This window comes from Melanerpes formicivorus, unplaced genomic scaffold (genome assembly GCF_026170545.1).
Source record: "Melanerpes formicivorus ecotype bairdi unplaced genomic scaffold, bMelFor1.0.p_v2 SCAF_103, whole genome shotgun sequence".
In the NCBI taxonomy this organism is placed as follows: domain Eukaryota; kingdom Metazoa; phylum Chordata; class Aves; order Piciformes; family Picidae; genus Melanerpes; species Melanerpes formicivorus.
Genome location: NW_027142455.1, coordinates 1,948,549 through 1,970,816, shown reverse-complemented (window position 1 = coordinate 1,970,816; position 22,268 = coordinate 1,948,549). Strand labels below are relative to the sequence as shown.

At 58.9% G+C, this 22,268-nt stretch overlaps 1 protein-coding gene across 1 annotated transcript in view; it reads right to left on the bottom strand.

Annotated features, from left to right (window-relative positions):
• Positions 1–15,727: 15,727 nt before the first annotated feature.
• PNPLA2 (patatin like phospholipase domain containing 2) overlaps positions 15,728–22,268 on the bottom strand; it is a 46,387-nt gene continuing 39,846 nt past the window's right edge. The window contains exon 9 of the mRNA XM_068166637.1: positions 15,728–21,917. Within this exon, the coding sequence (XP_068022738.1) occupies positions 21,653–21,917 (265 nt within the window). The 3' untranslated portion in view covers positions 15,728–21,652. The remainder of the gene's footprint in view (positions 21,918–22,268) is intronic.

Below are 22,268 nucleotides of genomic sequence, written 5' to 3'. Positions count from 1 at the left end.
ACTGTGATACTGCGAGTTCCCTCTGCCCCTGCACACAGCAGCACCACAAATCCTGCCTCAAGCTCCTGAGCTGAGCTCCCTCTGCCCCTGCACACAGCAGCACCACAAACCCTGCCTCAAGCTCCTGAGCTCCTTCTGCCCCTGCACACAGCAGCACCACAAACCCTGCCTCAAGCTCCTGAGCTGAGTTCCCTCTGCCCCTGCACACAGCAGCACCACAAACCCTGCCTCAAACTCCTGAGTTCCTTCTGCTCCTGCACACAGCAGCACCACAAACCCTGCCTCAAGCTCCTGAGCTGAGTTCCCTCTGCCCCTGCACACAGCAGCACCACAAACCCTGCCTCAAGCTCCTGAGCTGAGTTCCCTCTGCCCCTGCACACAGCAGCACCACAAACCCTGCCTCAAGCTCCTGAGCTCAGTTCCCTCTGCCCCTGCACACAGCAGCACCACAAACCCTGCCTCAAGCTCCTGAGTTCCCTCTGCCCCTGCACACAGCAGCACCACAAACCCTTCCTCAAGCTCCTGAGTTCCCTCTGCCCCTGCACACAGCAGCACCACAAACCCTGCCTCAAACTCCTGAGTTCCCTCTGCCCCTGCACACAGCAGCACCACAAACCCTGCCTCAAGCTCCTGAGCTGAGTTCTCTCTGCCCCTGCACACAGCAGCACCACAAACCCTGCCTCAAGCTCCTGAGCTGAGTTCTCTCTGCCCCTGCACACAGCAGCACCACAAACCCTGCCTCAAGCTCCTGAGCTGAGATCCTTCTGCCCCTGCACACAGCAGCACCACAAACCCTGCCTCAAGCTCCTGAGTTCCCTCTGCCCCTGCACACAGCAGCACCACAAACCCTGCCTCAAGCTCCTGAGCTGAGTTCCCTCTGCCCCTGCACACAGCAGCACCACAAACCCTGCCTCAAGCTCCTGAGTTCCCTCTGCCCCTGCAGACAGCAGCACCACAAACCCTGCCTCAAGCTCCTGAGCTGAGTTCCCTCTGCCCCTGCACACAGCAGCACCACAAACCCTGCCTCAAGCTCCTGAGCTGAGTTCCCTCTGCCCCTGCACACAGCAGCACCACAAACCCTGCCTCAAGCTCCTGAGCTCCCTCTGCCCCTGCCTGCTGCCTGGCTGGGAGGGAGCAGGCTGGTTGCTGAGGTTGGAGGGGATGAAGCACTCAGAAAGCATCTCCCTCACCTCGTGCTGAACTCAGTGGCCTTGAGGAGCTCTCTAATGTGCCTGTGGGTAGCTCACTGCCCACCTCCCAGCCCATTTCAAGAGGGGCAGGGGTGGAAACTCCCCCTAGGAACCTCCCCTCCAGCCTCCTGCCACATTCACAGCGCTGTTTCACAAAGAGAGGGGCAGAGAGCTTAGGAAAAACAAAGGCAGAGCAGAAGGGGAGAGTGCAAGGAGCATCCTTCCAAAGCATCACAGAACACCCCCTGGGGGTGTGGGCTACACCCCAGCATCTTCTCACTAAAGCAGCAGAAGCCACTGACCCAGGCACTCCTCCACCAACACTCAGCCAGGCCAGCACTGCTCACTGACAGCTGGAGATGCCAGTGGGGATTTGATGCTCCACAGGAGCTCCACAGCCTCCTGGCAGCATGAAGATGCCCTCAGCTCTATCAGCTGCCAGTGGAGAGAGAGGGTTGGGCAGCCTGGAGAAGAGAAGGCTGCAGGGAGACCTCAGAGCAGCATTCCAGTACCTGAAGGGCTCCAGGAGAGCTGGGGAGGGACTTCTGAAGAAGGCAGGGAGTGACAGGACAAAGGGTGATGGCTTCAAGCTGCAAGAAGCTGGATTTAGCTTGGGCATTAGGAAGCAATTCTTCCCCATGGGGGTGGTGAGGCACTGGCACAGGTTGGCCAGAGTGGTGGAAGCTCCAAGCCTGGAAGTGTTGAAAGCATTGTTGGATGGGGAGTGGAGCAAGGTGATTCCAGCAGGAGATGTCCCCTGCCCATGACAGGCAGGTTGGAACTGGATCATCTTGGAAGGTCCCTTCCAATCCAAACCATTCAGTGATCCTGTGGTGAAGCCTGAGGGCTCCTTGGAAGGTGACAAAGGATGCTGAGACTCCAGCAGGCTGGGATGGATCTGTCCCCTTTGCTCACCCCTGCCCCAAATGCCTCCTTGTGTCAGCCCTCAAGGATAATATTTGCCCAGCAAACAAGTTCTGCCAGACCAGCCAGGAGTGGGCAAGCCCAGCCCCTCTGGAGAGCAAAACCTCCTTCCCACCCAGTCCCACAGGGACCTGAACAACAGAGACCTTATCAGCCCTCAGAGGAGCCCCAGGCAGCCCCATCCTGCCAGCAGCAAGCCACGAGGGGCTCTGCAGAGAGGAAAGGTAAAGGCAGTGCCCTCCCCAGGGGGTTGAAGAGTAACAAATGCACAGGAAGACTATCACAGAGCTGGCAGAGCTGGAAGGGAGCTCAAGGCTCAGCCAGCCCCAACCCCCTGCCATGGGCAGGGACACCTCACACCACAGCAGGTTGCTCACAGCCACCTCCAGCCTGGCTGCAAACACCTCCAGGCAGGAGGCTTCCACCACCTCCCTGGGCAGCCTGTGCCAGGCTCTCACCACCCTCCTGGCCAACAACTTCTTCCTCACAGCCAATCTCAAGCTCCCCACTTCTAGTTCTGCTCCATCCCCCCCAGGCCTATCCCACCCTGACAGCCTCCCAAGTCCCTCCCCAGCTTGCTTGGAGCCCCCTGCAGCTCCTGGAAGGCCACCAGAAGGTCTCCTGGGAGCCTTCTCCTCTCCAGCCTGCACAACCCCAACTCTCTCAGGCTGTCTGCAGAGCAGAGCAGCTCCAGCCCTCTGCTCCTCCTCCTGGCCCTGCTCTGGACACCTTCCAGCCCCTCCAGAGCCTTCCTGGCACAGAGGCTCCAGAACTGGCCCCAGAGCTCCAGCTGTGGTCTCAGCAGGGTGGAGCAGAGGAGCAGAATCACCTCACAGGGTCTTCAAAACAGTTCTGAGCTCCCTTGAACCATCCTGGAGGGCTCTGTGCTGCCAGAGGCAGCTCTGCTCCGCTCAGACCAGGACAATCTCCTCACCACTCCTCCCAGACTCAGCTTTGCCTCAGCCCCAGGACCTCACATCCCCTGGGGCAGGCTCTGGCAGTGCAGCCCAGGCCAAATCAGAGCCCCAGACAAGCCCATGCCCAGCAAGGTGCCCCCCTCTGAGCAGGAGAGCTTACTCACCACTTTGTTCCAGCCTGGCTGCTGAGGGGGTGCTCAGCACAGACCCCTGGGCTGAGCTGGGGCTGGGGGCTGCTGGAGCAGCACAAGGGAAGGAGCAAACTGCCCCTCTGCACCTCACAGCCTGTCCTGTCACTGCTCTCCTCCTGGGAGCCTTTATAAAGCTTCTCCTAGCCCTGAGCAGAACAAAAGAGCTTCTCAACCACCCAAACCAAACAAACCAAGAGCATTTGGGAGCCAGGCTCAAGAACCCTCCACATCAGGTGGCTAAAGGTCAGGAGAGACAAAAGGGAACTTGTGGTTGCCAGAGTGATGCTAATCCAAGCACAGCTCACATCCTGTGGATGGAGTGGCACAGCCTGAAATGCAAAGGGCTTCACCCACCAGGGCCAAGGAGGGGCTTGGTGTAAGAGAGGCACTTGGACACCACCCCCCCAGGCAGCAGTCCTTGTCCAGGGGAGTGGATTGCCAGAGGGAATTGGATGAAGCCAATCCAAGCATCACTGCAGCTGCCCACAGCTAGGGCAAGACTGAGAGCTCTCAAGCAGGATCAGAGCCCAAGAGGGCTTTGCCCAGCCTGAAGGAGGAGCAGGTTCTGGGCACTGGAGGGAGCTGAGTCACCACTGGCTGCACTTGGGCACAGCAGGGAGGTGGTGAGGAGGGGAGAGAAGCAAGCAGCTGCCCCCAGCCCCAGGCAGCAAATGCTGATCTACTTCTGTATGCTGCCAACATCCCCCTGGCCAGCATCCCACCTGCCCCCTGAGAAGGAGCTGCAGCCATGCTGACCTGCCCCAGCTCCAGCCCACCTCTGGCTCTGCTCTCCCAGCTCCTGAGGGCTCTCAGCAGAGAACCACAGAATGGCTCAGGTTGGAAGGGACCTCAGAGATCATCTGCTCCAACCCCCTGCCATGGGCAGGGACACCTCTGAAACAGACTCAAGCCTCACCCAGCCTGGCTGCAAACACCTCCAGCCAGGAGGCAGCCACAGCCTCCCTGGGCAACCTGGGCCAGGCTCTCACCACCCTCCTGGCCAACAACTTCTTCCTTACAGCCAATCTCAATCTCCCCACTTCTAGTTCTGCTCCATTCCCCCCAGTCCTATCCCTCCCTGACACCCTCCAAAATCCCTCCCCAGCTTTCCTGGAGCCCCCTGCAGCTCCTGGAAGGCCACCAGAAGGTCTTGTGCCAGAGTCTCAGCAGCCTCACACTGAAGAACTTCTTCCTCAGCTCCACTCTAACCCTGCTCTGCCTCAGCTCCAAACCATTCCCCCTTGGCCTGGCTCCAGACCCCCTCAGCAGAAGTCTCTCTGCAGCCTTCCTGCAGGATCCCTTCAGCTCCTGGCAGGCAGCTCTGAGGTGCCCCTGGAGTCTTCTCCTCTGCAGGCTGCAAAGCCCCAGCTCCCTCAGCCTGTGCTTGATGCTTTCCATACAGCCCACAGCACTCTCCAAGAGGGAACAGCCACAAGTGGTCTATTTGCATCCAGCCACTTGAGCTGAGCAGTCGGATTTGCATGGGGAAGCAAAAGGCTCTTTCTGTGGCACAGGAAAGGCAGCACATCAAAAGGCTTTGTGCTAGAGCAGGGATTTGCTCCTCTGGTAGTGCCTGGGGAGAAGAACAGCAAGCTGGAGGCAGGAGTTGATCTGTTAGAGGGCAGAAGGGCTCTGCAGAGGGACCTTGCCAGGCTGGACAGATGGGCAGAGCCCAACAGGATGGCATTCAACAAGTCCAAGTGCCAGGGGCTGCACTTTGGCCACAACAACCCCAGGCAGAGCTACAGGCTGGGGGCAGAGTGGCTGAGAGCAGCCAGGCAGAGAGGGACCTGGGGGTGCTGATTGACAGCAGCTGAACATGAGCCAGCAGTGTGCCCAGGGGGACAAGAGGGCCAAGGGCATCCTGGCCTGCATCAGGAACAGTGTGGCCAGCAGGAGCAGGGAGGTCATTGTGCCCTGTGCTCAGCACTGCTCAGGCCACACCTTGAGTCCTGTGTCCAGTTCTGGGCTCCTCAGTTTCAGAAGGACATTGAGAGACTTGAAGGTGTCCAGAGAAGGGCAAGAAAGCTGGGGAGGGGTCTGGAGCACAGCCCTGTGAGGAGAGGCTGAGGGAGCTGGGGTTGCTTAGCCTGGAGAAGAGGAGGCTCAGGGGAGACCTTCTTGCCCTCTACAACTCCCTGAAGGGAGGTTGGAGCCAGGTGGGGGTTGGGCTCTTCTCCCAGGCAGCCAGCCCCAGAACAAGAGGACACAGTCTCAAGCTGCACCAGGGCAGGTTTAGGCTGGAGGTGAGGAGAAAGTTCTTCCCAGCAAGAGAGATTGGCCATGGGAATGTGCTGCCCAGGGAGGTGGTGGAGCAGCAGCCAGGCACAGGAGCACACAGCACAAATCCTTCTGCCCACAGACTTACAGAAGCAGCCAGGGTGGAAGAGACCTCCAAGGTCATCAAGTGCAACCAACCACCCAACCCTAACTGATCAACCAGACCATGGCACTGAGTGCCTCATCCAGGCTCTTCCTAAACACCTCCAGGCACACTGACCCCAACCCCTCCCTGGGCAGCACATTCCAAGGCCAATCTCTCTGTCTGTGAAGAACTTCTTCCTCACCTCCAGCCTAAACCTCCCCTGGCACAGCTTGAGACTGCATCCTCCTGTTCTGGTGCTGGCTGCCTGGGAGAAGAGGCCACTGCCTGGCTGTCCCTTCACTCACATCCCTCAGGCCCTTCTCTTGCTGTCACCATCCCTCAGGGTGCAGCCACCTCTCCTGGGCTCCAGGTTTCAAAGAGGTTTTGCCACTCTCCCCACAGCTGCCAGGGCAGCATGGAGGCAGAGCTGGCTAGGGCAGGCAGGAGCTGGCCAGGCGTTATCTTATCGGCGCCACGCCGACGCTCGTCTGCCTTCTGGGGCAAAGCTCAGCAGCTCTGCCCCTGCCAAGGAGGGCAGCTGGGCACAGGGCAGCAGCTCCAGCCTGCAGCAACTCACCCCAGAGCGGGGCAGCTCTGCCTGGCCCACCCCACAGACACCCTGCTGTTGAACCCACAAGCAGGAGTGAGGGGGAGCTCAGGCCACATCTCACCTCGGCCTCTGCCAGCACAGCCACCCCAGAGCCTGCCAGCCCACAGCAGCACACAATGGCAGGGCTGGGAGGGGACCTCTGGAGATCATCCAATGGCATCCCCCAGGGATCAGTGCTGGGCCCTGTGCTCTTTAACATCTTCATTGATGATCTGGAGGAGGGCATTGAGTCAGTCATCAGCAAGTTTGCAGGTGACACCAAGCTGAGGGCAGATGTTGGTCAGTTAGAGGGCTGAAGGGCTCTGCAGAGGGACCTTGCCAGGCTGGACAGATGGGCAGAGGCCAACAGGATGGCATTCAACAAGTCCAAGTGCCAGGGGCTGCACTTTAGCCACAACAACCCCAGGCAGAGCTACAGGCTGGGGGCAGAGTGGCTGAGAGCAGCCAGGCAGAGAGGGACCTGGGGGTGCTGATTGACAGCTGCCTGAACATGAGCCAGCAGTGTGCCCAGGGGGCCAAGAAGGCCAAGGGCATCCTGGCCTGCATCAGGAAGAGTGTGGCCAGCAGGAGCAGGGAGGTCATTGTGCCCTGTGCTCAGCACTGCTGAGGCCACACCTTGAGTCCTGTGTCCAGTTCTGGGCTCCTCAGGTTAGGAAGGAGGTTGAGCTGCTGGAAGGTGTCCAGAGAAGGGCAAGAAAGCTGGGGAGGGGTCTGGAGCACAGCCCTGTGAGGAGAGGCTGAGGGAGCTGGGGTTGCTTAGCCTGGAGAAGAAGAGGCTCAGGGGAGACCTTCTTGCTCTCTCCAACTCCCTGAAGGGAGGTTGGAGCCAGGTGGGGGCTCCTGCTCCTGCTGCCCACAGCATTGCTGCTCCACACCAGGCTGCTGGTGCCCCCTGGGCACCCCCTGGCTCATCTCCAGCTGCTGGCACCCAGCACCCCCAGGTCCTTCTCTGCTGGGCAGTTTGCAGCCACTCTGCCCCCAGCCTGGAGCCTTCATGGAGTTGTTGTGACCCAAGTACAGGACCCAGCCCTTGGCCTTGTTGAACCTCAGCCCCTTGGCCTCAGCCATGGACCCAGCCTGGCCAGAACCCTCTGCAGAGCCTCCCAACCCTCCAGCAGATCAAGACAGCCTCCCAGCTTGGTGTGCTCTGCAAGATGACTGAGGCTGCCTCCATCCTCTCATCCAGATCAGTGACAAAGATACCAAAGAGACCTGGCCCCAGTGCTGAGCCCTGGGGAGCAGCCCTGGTGAGCAGCCCCCAGCTGGAGTGAACTCCATTCCCCAGCACCCCTTGGGCCCAGCCAGCTCTTACCCCAGGGCAGCAGATGTCCATGGACAGCCAATCTCCAAGGCAATCAGAAGTCAGCTCAGGGAAGCAAATGAAGAGGATGATTTTCAGACAGAGCTTCCCAGGTCATCCCATGCCTGGCCCATGGGTGTTGGAAGCTTAGAAGAGCATAGCATAGCATAGCATAGCATAGCATAGCATAGCATAGCATAGCATAGCATGGAATAGAATAGAATAAGCCAGGTTGGGAGAGACCTTCAAGATCATCAAGTCCAACCTATCATCCAACACCACCTAACCAACTAACCCATGGCACCAAGCACCCTGTCAAGTCTCCTCCTGAACAACTCCAGGGATGGGGACTCCACCACCTCCCTGGGCAGCACATCCCAATGGCCAATCTCTCTCTCTGTGTAGAACTTCTTCCTAACCTCCAGCCTAAACCTCCCCTGGCGCAGCCTGAGACTGTGTCCTCCTGTTCTGGTGCTGGCTGCCTGGGAGAAGAGCCCAACCCCCACCTGGCTCCAACCTCCCTTCAGGGAGTTGGAGAGAGCAAGAAGGTCTCCCCTGAGCCTCCTCTTCTCCAGGCTAAGCAACCCCAGCTCCCTCAGCCTCTCCTCACAGGGCTGTGCTCCAGACCCCTCCCCAGCTTTGTTGCCCTTCTCTGGACACCTTCCAGCAAGTCAACCTCCTTCCTAACCTGAGGAGCCCAGAACTGGACACAGGACTCAAGGAGTGGCCTAAGCAGTGCTGAGCACAGGGCACAATGACCTCCCTGCTCCTGCTGGCCACACTGTCCCTGATGCAGGCCAGGATGCAATTGGCCCTCCTGGCTGCCTGGGCACACTGCAGGCTCATGTTCAGCCTACCATCAACCAGCACCCCCAGGTCCCTCTCTGCCTGGCTGCTCTCAGCCACTCTGACCCCAGCCTGTAGCACTGCCTGGGGTTGTTGTGGCCAATGTGCAGAACCTGGCACTTGGATGTGTTCAATCTCCTGCCCTTGGCCTCTGCCCATCTGTCCAGCCTGGCAAGGTCCCTCTGCAGAGCCTCTCCACCCTCCAGCAGATCAACTCCTGCCCCCAGCTTGGTGTCATCTGCACATTTACTGCTGATGGACTCAATGCCCTCCTCCAGATCATCAATGAAGATGTTAAAGAGCACAGGGCCCAGCTCTGAACACCTGCCCTGAGCAGAGCACAGGGGAATGCTTGGGGGATCCAAGCAGCTCAGCTTTGCTCAGCCAGATCCAGGACCCAGCACAGGGAAATCCCTCTGGACACCTCTGGCCCAGAGAGGAAGGCCTCAGGACACAGGATGGGGAGAAGAGAAGCCTGCTGGGGAAGGGGCAAGCAGAACATCAGGAGCACCTCCCTGTGAGCTGTCCCACCCCGAAGGCACTGACAAAGCACAAAAGCCTTGCTGCTGGCTTCAAATCTGCTCTTTTGATGTCACTACAAAGGGGATCCTGATCCTGCCAGATACAGATCTCCAGAGCAAGCCAAGCATGGCCATCTCAGACTGCACATGGCCTCAGCTGGGGCTGCTGACTTCAGAGCTCCTTTCCAGCTGAAAGAATTCCATGGCTCCAGGACAGGAACAGGGAAGGGGCTGCCTGGCCCAGGGGGAGAAGACACATTTCCTGCAGCTGAAGTTTGTTGCCACTGTCTCTAAATGCAAGCTGAGCTCCTGCAAGCAGGCAAGGAGGGCTTGGTCCCCTGAGCAGCCTTACCAAACCCAGGAGAGTCAGAGCATGAGTCATGTGTGGGCTCTGGGGTGGAAACCAGAGCCAGCTGATTGCACATCAGGATCAATATCTGCAAAGCTCTCTGACCATGAAGAGCATCATGCATGCTGCTGTGCCCACATCATTTATGTCCCTGCCTGCTGTCCTCAGCCCTACAGGTCATCCTCTGAGGCTGCCTGGCACAGTCACCAGTTGAATCATAGAATCCATAAGGGTGGAAAAGGCCTCAGAGATCATCAAGTCCAAGCTGTCACCCAACCCCTCCTGACAACTCAACCATGGCTCCAAGTGCCACATCCAATCCCCTCTTGAACACCTCCAGGGATGGGGACTCCACCACCTCCCTGGGCAGCACATTCCCAAGGCCAATCTCTCTTGCTGGGAAGAACTTTCTCCTCACCTCCAGCCTAAACCTCCCCTGGCACAGCTTGAGACTGTGGCCTCTTGTTCTGGTGCTGGCTGTCTGGGAGAAGAGCCCAACCCCCACCTGGCTCCAACCTCCCTTCAGGGAGTTGGAGAGAGCAAGAAGGTCTCCCCTGAGCCTCCTCTTCTCCAGGCTAAGCAACCCCAGCTCCCTCAGCCTCTCCTCACAGGGCTGTGCTCCAGACCCCTCCCCAGCTTTGTTGCCCTTCTCTGGACACCTTCAAGTCTCTCAATGTCCTTAGTCCTCCTCTGCAACACAATTCCAGAGCAGAGTTACAGATTCAAGGCCAGGATCAATGAGAAGAATTCCAGATTCAAGGCCAGGATCAATGAGGCCTTGAGCAGCCTGTGCTGGTGGAATTGTCCCTGCCCATGGCAGGGGGTTGGAACTGGATGAGCTTTGAGCTCCCTTCCAGCCCAAACCATTCTATCAGTCTATGATCAGTAGACAGTGGGGTCTTGATTCATTAAAGGCAGCAATGTGGGGTGGGAGGACACAACTGTTCCTGTGTGATGGGGACAAAGCAGCCAGGCTGACTTTCTGACAGGACAGTGTATACCACCCAGCTCAGCTTGCCACAGCAGAGACCAAGGGCAAAGTGATGCTCTGGAGAATGAGAGAGAGGTTTTCTGCCCAGCAAGGTAGCTTTGGATGGATTTTAGACCATCTCATCAAGGATCCAACAATGTTGTGCCTCAGGCCTTCCAGGAGGATGCCCTGGGTTCCCACAGGCATAGAATCACAGGATGGTCTGGGCTGGAAGGGAGCTCCAGAGCTCAGCCAGCCCAACCCCTCTGCACTCAGCAGGGACATCCTCCCCTGGAGCAGGCTGCCCAGAGCCCTCTCCAGCCTCACCTGGAACAGCTCCAGGGATGGAGCCTCAGCCACCTCCCTGGGCAGCCTGCTGCAGTGTTCCATCAGCCTCCTGCTGCAGAACTTGCTCCTAACATCTTCCTGGGTTCTTCCACTCCAGGCCATGGCAGCCTCACAGAACCCACAGCAGTTTCTCTACCTGCTTATACAGAAGCACAGCATGGGAGGGGTTGGAAGGGACCTCCAGAGACCATCCAGTCCCAGCCCCTGCCCGAGCAGGGCACCCAGGGCAGGGCACACAGAACACAGCCTGGTGGGGCTGGAAAGTCTCCACACCAGGAGACTCCACAACCTCCCTGGGCAGCCTGCTGCAGGCCTCCAGCACCCTCCCAGGGTGAGGTATTCCTCATGCTGAGGTGGAAGCTCCTGGGTTCCAGCTCATACCCTTTGTTCCTTGTCCTATTACTGGGCACCACCAAACAGAGCCTGGCACCTTCACCTTGCCCTCACCCCTCAGGTGTTTGTAGACATTGCTCAGATGCCAGGGCAGGGCACACAGAACACAACCAGGGGAGGTTGGAAGCTCTCCACACCAGGAGACTCCACAACCTCTCTGGGCAGCCTGCTCCAGGCCTCCAGCAGCCTCACACCAAAGAAGTTTCTCCTCCTGCTGAGGTGGAACCTCCTGGGTTGCAGTTTGTGTCCATTGCCTCCTGTCCTGTCCCTGAGCACCACTGAGCAGAGCCTGGCTCCATCCTCCAGACCCTCACCCCTCAGGTATTTATAGACATTGCTCAGCTCCCCTCTGGGGCTGCTCCTCTGCAGGCTCTCAGCCCCAGGGCTCTCAGCCTTCCCTCCTCACACAGCTGCTCCAGGCCCTTCAGCATCCTCACAGCCTCCCCTGGACTCTCTCCAGCAGATCCCTGCCCCTCTTGCCCCAGGGAGCCCTGAACTGGCCACAACACTCCAGGTGCCTCCTCAGCAGGGCAGAGCAGATTCCCAGCAAGAAATGCCTCTCAGAAACAATCACTGCTGCAAGGACACAAACAAGCCAGCTGCAGTCCCTGCAGGACCTGGCTGAGGCAAGGCCATAGAGGAGTTCCCAGGCTCCTGAGAGCCCCTGGATGGCCACCAGCCCTCACCTCCAGAACAAGCAAGGGCTTGGTGGGTGACACCAGAAAGCATCACACCCCAGGGAAGCCCAGGTGCAGCAGCTGGGGCCAGCTCCTGCCTCAGTGGAGCTCCCTTCAGCCTGCTTTGCCTCCCTCCTCACTGCCAGGAAGGCCTCTTCCCCACAGGCAGAGGTTCTGCTCTCTCTCAGGCCCTTCAGCAGGCTGCTGAGGGGATTGCAGAGGGGCAGCCCCAGAGCCAAAGCCTCCCCAGGTGCTGTGCTGCCAGCCCCTGCTGCCAGCCCCGTGGTGAAGCCAGCAGGGTGAGAGCTCTCCTGACTGCAGCTCAGGCAGCTCCTCCTTGCTGGAGAACCTTCAGGGAGGGATGGGAGAACAGGAGGCAACAGCAGCACTCAGCCTTCAAACAGGCTCTGCCAGGACACAGAGCAAGGCTGCAGGCTGCGAGGCAGCAGCAGGGCAGGTCCCAGGGCAGCCGCTTGGCTCAGCCCGCTCGGGGCACCCCCGGGCAATGCCATCCCCTGCGTGGGACACCGGCGGGCGGCCGCGGCCGCTTTTCCCCTCGGCTGTCGTCAGGAAGTCCTACAGGAAGGACCTGAGGTTCAACCCAGGAGTTCACCCAAGGGCGTCCCACCACGGCACGTTAAAGGGAAAGAGGCTGCAGCGTGAGGAGAGAGGGAAGCCCTGGCAGCTTTTGCTCCCAAAGAGAAGGAGAAGCAGCGCTAAGGCAGCTGCCACAGGGACCTGCGGCATCCTGGGTGCCTGCACCTGGATCGGGGCAAAAAAAAAACCCCAAAACATTCCCTTATGGGGGGCAAAGGAGAAAAGAGAAGACGGCCACTCAGGGCCAGCACGGCAGAGCAAAGCCCCTGGAGCTCACAGACCGCAGAGCAGCAGCGGAGGGCGGAAAGTGGAAGGGATGGAGCCCAGCAGGGCAGCAGACCCCATGCACGGCACGGTCCCGGGACGGGCTGAGGCAGGAAGGGGCTACGCACAGGGCTGCGGATCCTCCACTCATCCTCCACCGGCAAAGCGCCGCCGGCGGCCAGCTGCGGGCAGGGACACCCCCAGCACCCGCAGCCCCAGCCCTCCGCGCCCCTCACCCCCAGCCGCGGGGCAGGGACGCAGCAGGCGGGGCCCTCGGCGGGGGTGGCCGCTCCGAAACACCTCCGAGGGTCCTGCCCCGCGGCCGGACACAACGGCGAGGGGACCACCCGGCCCCGGGGGGCATGGCGCCCGCGGCTCGCCCGCCCCCGACCAGCCCCTCACGGCGCTTACCTGGCTCTGCGCAGCGGGAGCGGAGCCAGCACCTGCGGCTGCCCTGCCCGGGGGAACGGAGCCGCCGGCAGCGCTGGAGCCGGCCCCGACCCGGAAATGAGCGGCGCCGCGGGCGGGCGGCGAGGGACAGCCGGGGAGCAAAGGGACGGGGCCGGCAGTGAGGGACAGCCGGGGAGCAATGGGACCGGGCCGGCAGTAAGGGACAGCCGGGGAGCAATGGGACCGGGCCGGCAGTGAGGGACAGCCGGGGAGCAATGGGACCGGGCCGGCAGTAAGGGACAGCCGGGGAGCAATGGGATGGGGCCGGCAGTGAGGGACAGCCGGGGAGCAATGGGACGGGGCCGGCAGTGAGGGACAGCCGGGGAGCAATGGGACCGGGCCGGCAGTAAGGGACAGCCGGGGAGCAATGGGATGGGGCCGGCAGTGAGGGACAGCCGGGGAGCAATGGGACGGGGCCGGCAGTGAGGGACAGCCGGGGAGCAATGGGACGGGGCCGGCAGTAAGGGACAGCCGGGGAGCAATGGGATGGGGCCGGCAGTGAGGGACAGCCGGGGAGCAATGGGACGGGGCCGGCAGTAAGGGACAGCCGGGGAGCAATGGGACGGGGCCGGCAGTAAGGGACAGCCGGGGAGCAATGGGACGGGGCCGGCAGTGAGGGAAATCCGGGGAGCTACGGGACTGGGGCGAGCAGTGAGGGAAACCCGGGGAGCTACGGGACGGGGCGAGCAGTGAGGGAAACCCGGGGAGCTACGGGACGGGGCGAGCGGCAGATTGAAAGCCTCCACACGGCCCGGGACAGCCGGGGAGCAATGGGATGGGACCGGCGGCAAGGGAAAGCCGGGGAGCAGCGGGACGGGACCGACTTCCCCCTGAGCCACGCTCCGAGCCGACCCCAGCCACCCCCCACGGGACACGGAACCGGTGGGCCGGGGGCTGCGCTCCCCGCCGCTCCCCAGCACCCTTGGCTGGTGTGTGGAGGAAAGATCAGAGCGGCGGTCGCGGCCCCGAGCGCGGGGTCTTCCTACAGCGTACTGCTGGCGCTGGAGACAAGAAAAGGAACCCAAGGCCCGCAGCAGCGCCAGGCAGAGGCAGGAACCAACCCCAGCCGGTGTGCTGATCCCTGTCCCGGGAATGCCAGCCCACAGCAGCCCTGGAACGATGCCCGGCTCTGTTGCACCAAGGAAAGCTCCCGGGGTTCCCAGAGCCTGAGGGCTTCTGGTTTCCATGTGCCCCAGATGGAGATGGAGATGATAGAGCTTGGTGCCTGACCAGACCAGGCAGGTACACAACAGCCAGCACTAGCTGGTAGAGGGAGGGTGAAACTTCCCCAGGGGATGCTCCCAAATGAGAGAGGTTTCAGGCCCGTGAGCAGCTCTTCCCCAACCCTCTCACAGGTGCCAAAGCCCTGTAATCCCCACCGCAGGGTGCTTTAGAATCACAGCATTGTTTCAGCTCATTGCCTCCAGCTCTACCAAGGCTGGTGCCCAACCAGGTCCCTCAGCACCACACCTCTGCCTCTCTTTAATCCCTCCAGGGATGGGCATTCAACCACCTCCCTGGGCAGCTGTTCCAATGCTTCAGAACCCTTCCAGTGAAGTTTGTTTTCATACCCAGCCTAAAACTTTCCTGGTGAAGTCCTCTTGTCCTGTCAGTTGTTCCATGGCAAAGAGCCCAACCCCCACCTCACTCCAACCTCCTTTCAGGGAGCTGTAGAGAGCAATGAGGTCCCCCCTCAGCCTCCTCCTCTCCCCCTAGCTCCCTCCCCAGCACTGTTCTCCAAACCCTTCCCCAGCTTGGTTGCCTTTCTCTGGCTCTGCTCCAGCTCCTCAGTGTCTTTCTGGTAGTGAGGGGCCCAAAACTGAACCCAGCACTGAAGCTGTAGCCTCACCCATGCCAAATAGAGGAGGAAACTAAGTCCACCCAGAAGCTCCAATGAAACCCAGACCAGTTGCAGTGGCCAGAGACAGCGCAGATCACACTACTGCTCCCCTTCAGGTCACTGCTGTCTACAACTCCCTGAAGGGAGGTTGGAGCCAGGTGGGGGTTAGTCTCTTCTCCCAGGCAACCAGCCCCAGAACAAGGGGACACAGTCTCAAGCTGTGCCAGGGGAGGTTCAGGCTGGAGGTGAGGAAGAAGTTCTTCCCAGAAGGAGAGACTGGCCATGGGAATGTGCTGCCCAGGGAGGTGGTGGAGTCCCCATCCCTGGAGGTGTTTAGGAGGAGATTGGATGGGGGGCTTGGTGCCATGGTTGAGTTGATCAGATGGTGCTGGGTGAGAGGTTGGACTAGATGATCTCAAAGGTCTGTTCCAACCTGGTCTATCCCATCCCATTCCATTCCATTCCATTCCATCCTATTCTATTCTATTCTATTCTATTCTATTCTATTCTATTCTATTCTATTCTATTCTATTCTATTCTATTCTATTCTATTCTATTCTATTCTATTCTATTCTACTCTATTCCATTCCATTCCATTCCATTCCATTCCTTCTCCTCTCCTCTCCTCTCCTCTCCTCTCCTCTCCTCTCCTCTCCTCTCCTCTCTTTCCATTCCATCCCTACTCCTATCCTATCCTATCCTATCCTATCCCTTATTCTATTCTATTCTATTCTATTCTATTCTATTCTATTCTATTCTATTCTATTCTATTCTATTCTATTCCATTCCATTCCATTCCATTCCATTCCATTCCATTCCATTCCCCCCCATTCATTCCATGCTGCTACCCAAGAGGCTTTGGCTCCAGCCAAACCAAACCAAACCCAGCCGAGGGCAGGGCCCCCACCCCCCATGACAAACAAACCCAAGGCAGGCAAAGTCGTCGTGTCCCCCCGCCCCCCCCAGCCAGGTGAATAGACTCAGAAAGGTTTTTATTAGAAGATATATTTCTGCCAAAATAAATAGTTACATTTTCTTCAGCCAAACGTTAGAAAACAACAAGGAACAAAGGGGGAGGGGGGGAGGGAAGCCTTGGCAACTTAATACTGAGCTTTTCAAGTGAGTGTGAAGACTACTGAGTGCCGTTTGCCGTGTGAGGAGGGGGACTCGTGTGTGCTGGTGCTGCTCGAAGGGCAGTGATTGCCACCCGCGGTGCTGTGCTCAAGGGGCTCCTCCAACCCCCCGGCAGCAGTGGAGCCCCCGGCTGTGAAGGAGCTCAGAGGTGCTGCTTCCCAGAGCCAAGAGAAAGCCCCGGGAGAAAGAGGTGTAGAGAGCCAGGTCTCTGTGGCTGCTGTTTGGAAGGAGAGGTTTCCCCTCCCCCTGCAGGGCGCAGATGGAGCAACGTCCCCCGCGGTGGGCAAGGGGGAGAGGAGCGGAGCCGACGCTGCTGCCTTTGGCCAGGCGGCCAGGCAGGGAGCCGCAGGGCCCTGCAAAGGCACAGGGGGTGGAGGAGAGAGACACAAAGCAGGAGAAACCTGCTGCTGAGGCCACGCTCAGTCCTGTCCCCCACCGCCTCCAGCGTGTGCCTGGCACAGATGGACCCCAGAAGGAAAGCACACACGTGGAGCGTGGGCTGCTTCCCCCACACCCACCCCTGGAAAGCAGGAGTGGGTTGCCAGAGTCATTTTCAGGTGGACAAAAAGCACTGGGGGGGAGGAGGGGTGTACAGTGAGCAGCAGGGACATCCAGTGCTGGCCCACAGCAGGTTCTGTGCGCTGCAGATACACAGCCCCAGCAAAGCAGTCAGGAGAAAACCATCCCCAGGTCCTAGAGACAGTGGTCAGAAGTGAAGTCTTCTCTCCTGGCCCTTGGAAAGCAGCCTACAGTGCTTCCAGGAGGGCAGGCAGCAAGCCAAACCCAACCTACCACACAGGGAGGGTGGTCTACAGAGCACGCCACAGCCAGGGGCTCTGGTGCCCAAACCCAAACCCAACTCTACAGCAGGTTAGGGGCAGGTTAGATGCACAAGGAGCTCACCATCAGCCTTGTTAGAAGCAGCCAGGTTGCCACAGGAAGGGGAACAAAACCAAGTGGGTTTCTGGATGCACAGCCCCTGCAGGTAGAAAGGCTTGGGTGGGACTGCTGCAGAGCTCAGATGAATGCTGGAAGCACAGCTGGATGGGGATGGTGTAGTGGTTTGAGCCTGCAGGTAGAAGCAAGGGCTTGGGTGGGGACTGCTGCAGAGCCCAGCTCAATGCTGGAAGCACAGCTGGATGGGGATGGTGTAGTGGTTTGAGCCTGCAGGTGAAGCAAGGGCTTGGGTGGGACTGCTGCAGAGCTCAGATGAGTGCTGGAAGGACAGCTGGATGGGGATGGTGTAGTGGCTTGAGCCTGCAGGTGAAGCAAGGGCTTGGGTGGGACTGCTGCAGAGCCCAGCTCAATGCTGGAAGCACAGCTGGATGGGGATGGTGTAGTGGCTTGAGCCTGCAGGTGAAGCAAGGGCTTGGGTGGGACTGCTGCAGAGCCCAGCTCAATGCTGGAAGCACAGCTGGATGGGGATGGTGTAGTGGCTTGAGCCTGCAGGTGAAGCAAGGGCTTGGGTGGGACTGCTGCAGAGCCCAGCTCAATGCTGGAAGCACAGCTGGATGGGGATGGTGTAGTGGCTTGAGCCTGCAGGTGAAGCAAGGGCTTGGGTGGGACTGCTGCAGAGCTCAGATGAGTGCTGGAAGCACAGCTGGATGTGGATGGTGTAGTGGTTTGAGCCTGCAGGTGAAGCAAGGGCTTGGGTGGGACTGCTGCAGAGCTCAGATGAGTGCTGGAAGGACAGCTGGATGGGGATGGTGTAGTGGCTTGAGCCTGCAGGTGAAGCAAGGGCTTGGGTGGGACTGCTGCAGAGCCCAGCTCAATGCTGGAAGCACAGCTGGATGGGGATGGTGTAGTGGTTTGAGCCAGCCCCTAGCTTAGGTAGTAACTGTGAACAGGAGAAGAAGGTAGTGGGGGAGATCTAATTCAACCCACAACAGATGGCAAGCTGAACTTCTGGTCCAGGAACCTGATCTCTCAAGCACCATACACTGGAGAGCAGACAGGCCTGACAAGCACAGCCACACCTTGGGCTGGAGGAAGAGGAGGAGGAGGAGGAGCTGCTGCAGCTCTTGTTCCTCTGAACCTGGCCAAGTGGAAGTAAAGCAGCAGCAGCTGCCCAGAAGATAACCTGTGCCAGGAGAAGAAAGGCTTGAAGGATTCCATTCAGCACTAACAAACCTCTCCATCTCCACCCCAGAGCCTACCATGAGGGAATTCAGGAGTGGGGCCCGACCTGGACAAGGCACAGCAGAAAGCTGCTCATCAGGAGCAGCCACAGCCCTTTGCCTTTGCAAGATCTTCCCTAAGCTCTCCATGCTCTGGAATGGAGGAGCAGCCAGAATTTCAAGCACAGGTGTGAAGCTTAAGGGAGAGGAAGGTGGTTTGAGATGCTTTTGAGTTGCTTTATCAGAGCTTAAAGCCAGCGAGCCACCAGCCAGAGGGGCAGGAAGGGTTAACTCGGAGTGGTGCTGCCCCAGGGTCCCTCCACACCCTGCCCATTAGCATAGGGAAAACTGCAGGTCCCTCCCTGCAGTCAGGCCTCTCGAGTTAAAGCCAGGCTTTGCTTCGTGCTTGCAGCTTGCAGAGTGCAAAAGCTTCTCTTGGAGAGGTGAACAGAGCCAAGGGCAGAGGGGGGGGGGGTGGGAAACACAGAGAGGCCTTTTGCCTGCAGCCCTGGCAGACAGTGGCCACAGCCCACTTGGTTCTGCTGCAGGAGGAGGGCAGAGAAGGAGATGCAAGGGACAGAAAGGTGCCAAGCTGCCTTTTCTTAGCTGGCTCTGCTGCCAAGAGGATTTTCTTTCCTAGGTTAGTGGTTTACACAATCACTCAGTGGTTCTAGCAGTCCAGGAAGCAGGGATGAAAAAACCCCACCACAACAGTAATAATCAAAAGCAAGTGGTTGCATCATTTTCTCCACCCATGTCTGCACACAAACAAGGCAGAGTCAAAAGGGCAGCCAGCAGCTTGCAAGCACAACATTTGCCTTCCCCAGCTTTGCCCTCGCAGATGTTTGGCTTCTGGATGAGACAGATGCCTTCCTTTCTCGCCATTCAACCCCTGGGTGCCCTTCCCTCAGAGGGAAGGGACCTGGCATGCACCAAGCAGTGGTGCATGTGCCACTGCCCCAGAGAAAGCAGTGCCCCAACCTCCCCTCCCCAGCAAACAGCTCTTCTCCACTCCCACCTTCATCACATTCAGCCTGCTCCCAGCTAACCAACAGCAGCTGCTGGCTGCTTCACTTTGACAGCAACTAACAGCCAGCCAGCAGCAAGCTTTATCCACAGGCTTTAGGCAATCCTCACAGTCCCAGGCTCCTGTTGTGGCTCCACAATCCCAGGTTCCTGGTGTGGTGCCACAATCCCAGGCTCCTGTTGTGGCTCCACAATGCCAGGCTCCTGGTGTGGCTCCACAATCCCAGGTTCCTGTTGTGGCTCCACAGTGCCAGGCTCCTGGTGTGGTACCACAATGCCAGGCTCCTCTTGTGGTGCCACAATGCCAGGCTCCTCTTGTGGCTCCACAACCCCAGGCTCCTGTTGTGGCTCCACAACCCCAGGCTCCTGTTGTGGCTCCACAACCCCAGGCTCCTGTTGTGGCTCCACAATGCCAGGCTCCTGTTGTGGCTCCACAACCCCAGGCTCCTGTCCTGGTTCCAGTATCCTCCCAGGTTTTGGGGTGGGTTTGTTTGGTTTTGGGCTTTTTGTTTGGTTGGTTTTGCTTTGGGGTTGGGGTTTTTTCCCTCCCTCTTCCTGTAGCAACTTCCCTGTGCCTTCATTGCCCAAACTCTGTGAAGCTTCAGCACCAAAGCTGACTGCAGAAGTGCAGGGCTGCTTCAGCAGCTGTGCAGCCCCTTCTGTGTTACACAGGTAGGTTATGCACCCGGGGGGGAGGGTGGGCAGTGGGGGTGACACTCACAACTTCATCTTTGCACTGGGGGTGGGGGGGGGGGTCTCCTGGGCAGTTGCTTTGCCACCACATCTGCCCAGTCTAACTGCCTCCCAGGTGCCAGGGCTTGTCAGAGTCTCCCTCACAAACAGAAGGGTGCTGGGAGGAAGCAGCAGCAGCAGCAGCCACCACCTCAGCCCACCCTGCAGAGGGGAGGGACTCACTGCTTTCTCCAGCTTGTTAGTACAGCCTCTGGGGTTAGTTTTACCTTTCTAAATCGAAAGTGCCAAAAGAGAGCTTCTTAGACATCACCACTGCACATCTAGGCTGTGTCCTTTGGGTCAGCTAGAGCCTGCCTGCTCCCCAGCAGGGGCAGGGGATGTTTGCTTTGGCCAGTGGCGTGCTGTTTGTGCTAGGAGAGGTAGAAGACGCCTCAGGCAGCTAGACAACGCTGGAGACAAAGGCAGCAGGAGCTGCTTGTGTGTCACAGTGCAAGGATTTAAGGTAGAAGCAGATGCAGTCCCCACAGGAAGCCACCTGCTCACCCTGTGAAGGCAAAGAGAGCTCACAGTGGCACAGCAAGTGCCCCCCAGACCACCACCGAGAAGGCAGAAGCTTGCCAGGCGCAGTCCTGCCCTGCTGCAGACCCATGAGCTCTGCTCTTCCCTGGGCCAAGGCTAAAGCAGCCTGCTCCAAGTGGGCTGTGTGTGCTCCCACTCTCCCAGCTGCACTTCCACTTCCCATGCTGCTGCTGGTGCCAGCTGCAGAGCTGTACCTGCCAGCCACACCACGAGCCAGGCGAGCTGTGAGGGCGGCGTGGCTGCAAGCCTAAGTCCTTCTCCCTCCAAAGCCTCAGCATCCAATCTCCTCCAGCAAAAGCTGGAGCTGGTTTGGCAGGAGAGCCCTTCTGTACCAGCCACTTGGAATTCCCTTCAGCTGCATGGTCCCTCGAGGAGCAAAGGGCAGCTCCTGTCAGAAGCAGCCCCTTGCCCAGCACTTGCTGTCACACTCCACCACAAGCCCAGCACCACCTCACCTTCCTACAAGCACTTCACACTGCTTCAGCTGCTAGCTCAGCCTGACAGGGAGGCTGAGCTTTTCCAGGGCAACCCCCAGGCTAATTCCATTCCTGGTGACAGGAATGGGGCCTCAGACTCCACACACTGCCCTGGAAAACGACCCCAAACACTCTGCCTACATCACCTGATTCCAGGCAAACCCAACGACTCGCTCAACACTTCCCAGCTCCAGCTGCAGCAGTCCCCTGAGGACAAAAGTCAAAGAGGGAGAGACCATGACAACATGAACCAACTCTCACTGCATTCTGCAGTCCCAGGGCAGTCTGCAGCAGGGCCAGGCCCTGGCCTCTGGTGGGGATGCAGCCAAAGGACAGAGGAAAGGAAGGGTCTTCAGCAAAAGGAGGGAGAAAAACTGGAGAGGAGATTTGGAAGCCGTGAGGAAAAGTGGTTGGGCCAGAGGCTGTTTCACCTTTCAGCAGCACAGAGAGCTAAGGGATGCCAGGGGGCTGCAGGAAACCCAAGAGCCACGCTCTGGAAAGCAGAGGAAGCTGAAAGCTGTGAGCCTGAGAGCGTCATCTACCTCCTGGCGATTTGGCAGTCGGAAGCCAGCGGCTGGTCAAAGTGCATCGGTGGGGACAGCCCAGCTGGGGCAGCCTCAGCCTGGCCACCAGCAATGGCCAGGCCTCACCACAGGCCTGAGGCAAGGTATCAACCCCCCAAGAGCCTCTGAAGGCAGAGGGGCCCCTGCCTGGCCCAGCGGGCAACGAATGGCTACAGTCAGTTCCAGCAGCACCCCCCAGGGAAGCCTCCTCGGCAGCATGCTCAGGGGCACAGGGCAGGCTGCTGCTGCTGCTCGGGGAGGGGACTGCTCCTTCCCTTTCCCACCCACCCTCCTCCCCCAGCAGGAGCAGGCTCAGAAGAGTGGCAGGCACTCTTTTGCACAGTCTAGAGGTGGCAGCTTTATCTGGAAGCCCTCCTGAGGGAAGAGGGAGGCCTGCATGTCCACGTTGATGCAGAGCAAGCCCAGCATGAGCTGGCGCTGGTACTCCTCCCACTTCATCATGACATCAGAGAGGGAGCGGTTGCTTCTCATCCACATGGGCAGGGCCTCACCACAGGCAGGGGCAGGAGAAATGGACAGGCTCTGGGGTCTGCCAAGCTCCAGATGGTAGTAGAGCCTGAAAGGCAAACACATGCAAAGAGTCAGCACATGAGGAGACTCAAGCAGGTCACCAGAGAGTAGAGTAGAGTAGAAGAAGAGTAGAGTAGAGTAGAGTAGGAGAAGAGAAGAGAAGAGAAGAGTAGAGTAGGAGAAGAGAAGAGAAGAGAAGAGAAGAGAAGAGAAGAGAAGAGAAGAGAAGAGAAGAGAAGAGAAGAGAAGAGAAGAGAAGAGAAGAGAAGAGAAGAGAAGAGAAGAGAAGAGAAGAGAAGAGAAGAGAAGAGAAGAGAAGAGAAGAGAAGAGAAGAGAAGAGAAGAGAAGAGAAGAGAAGAGGAGTAGAGTAGAATAGAATAGAATTAAACAGGTTGG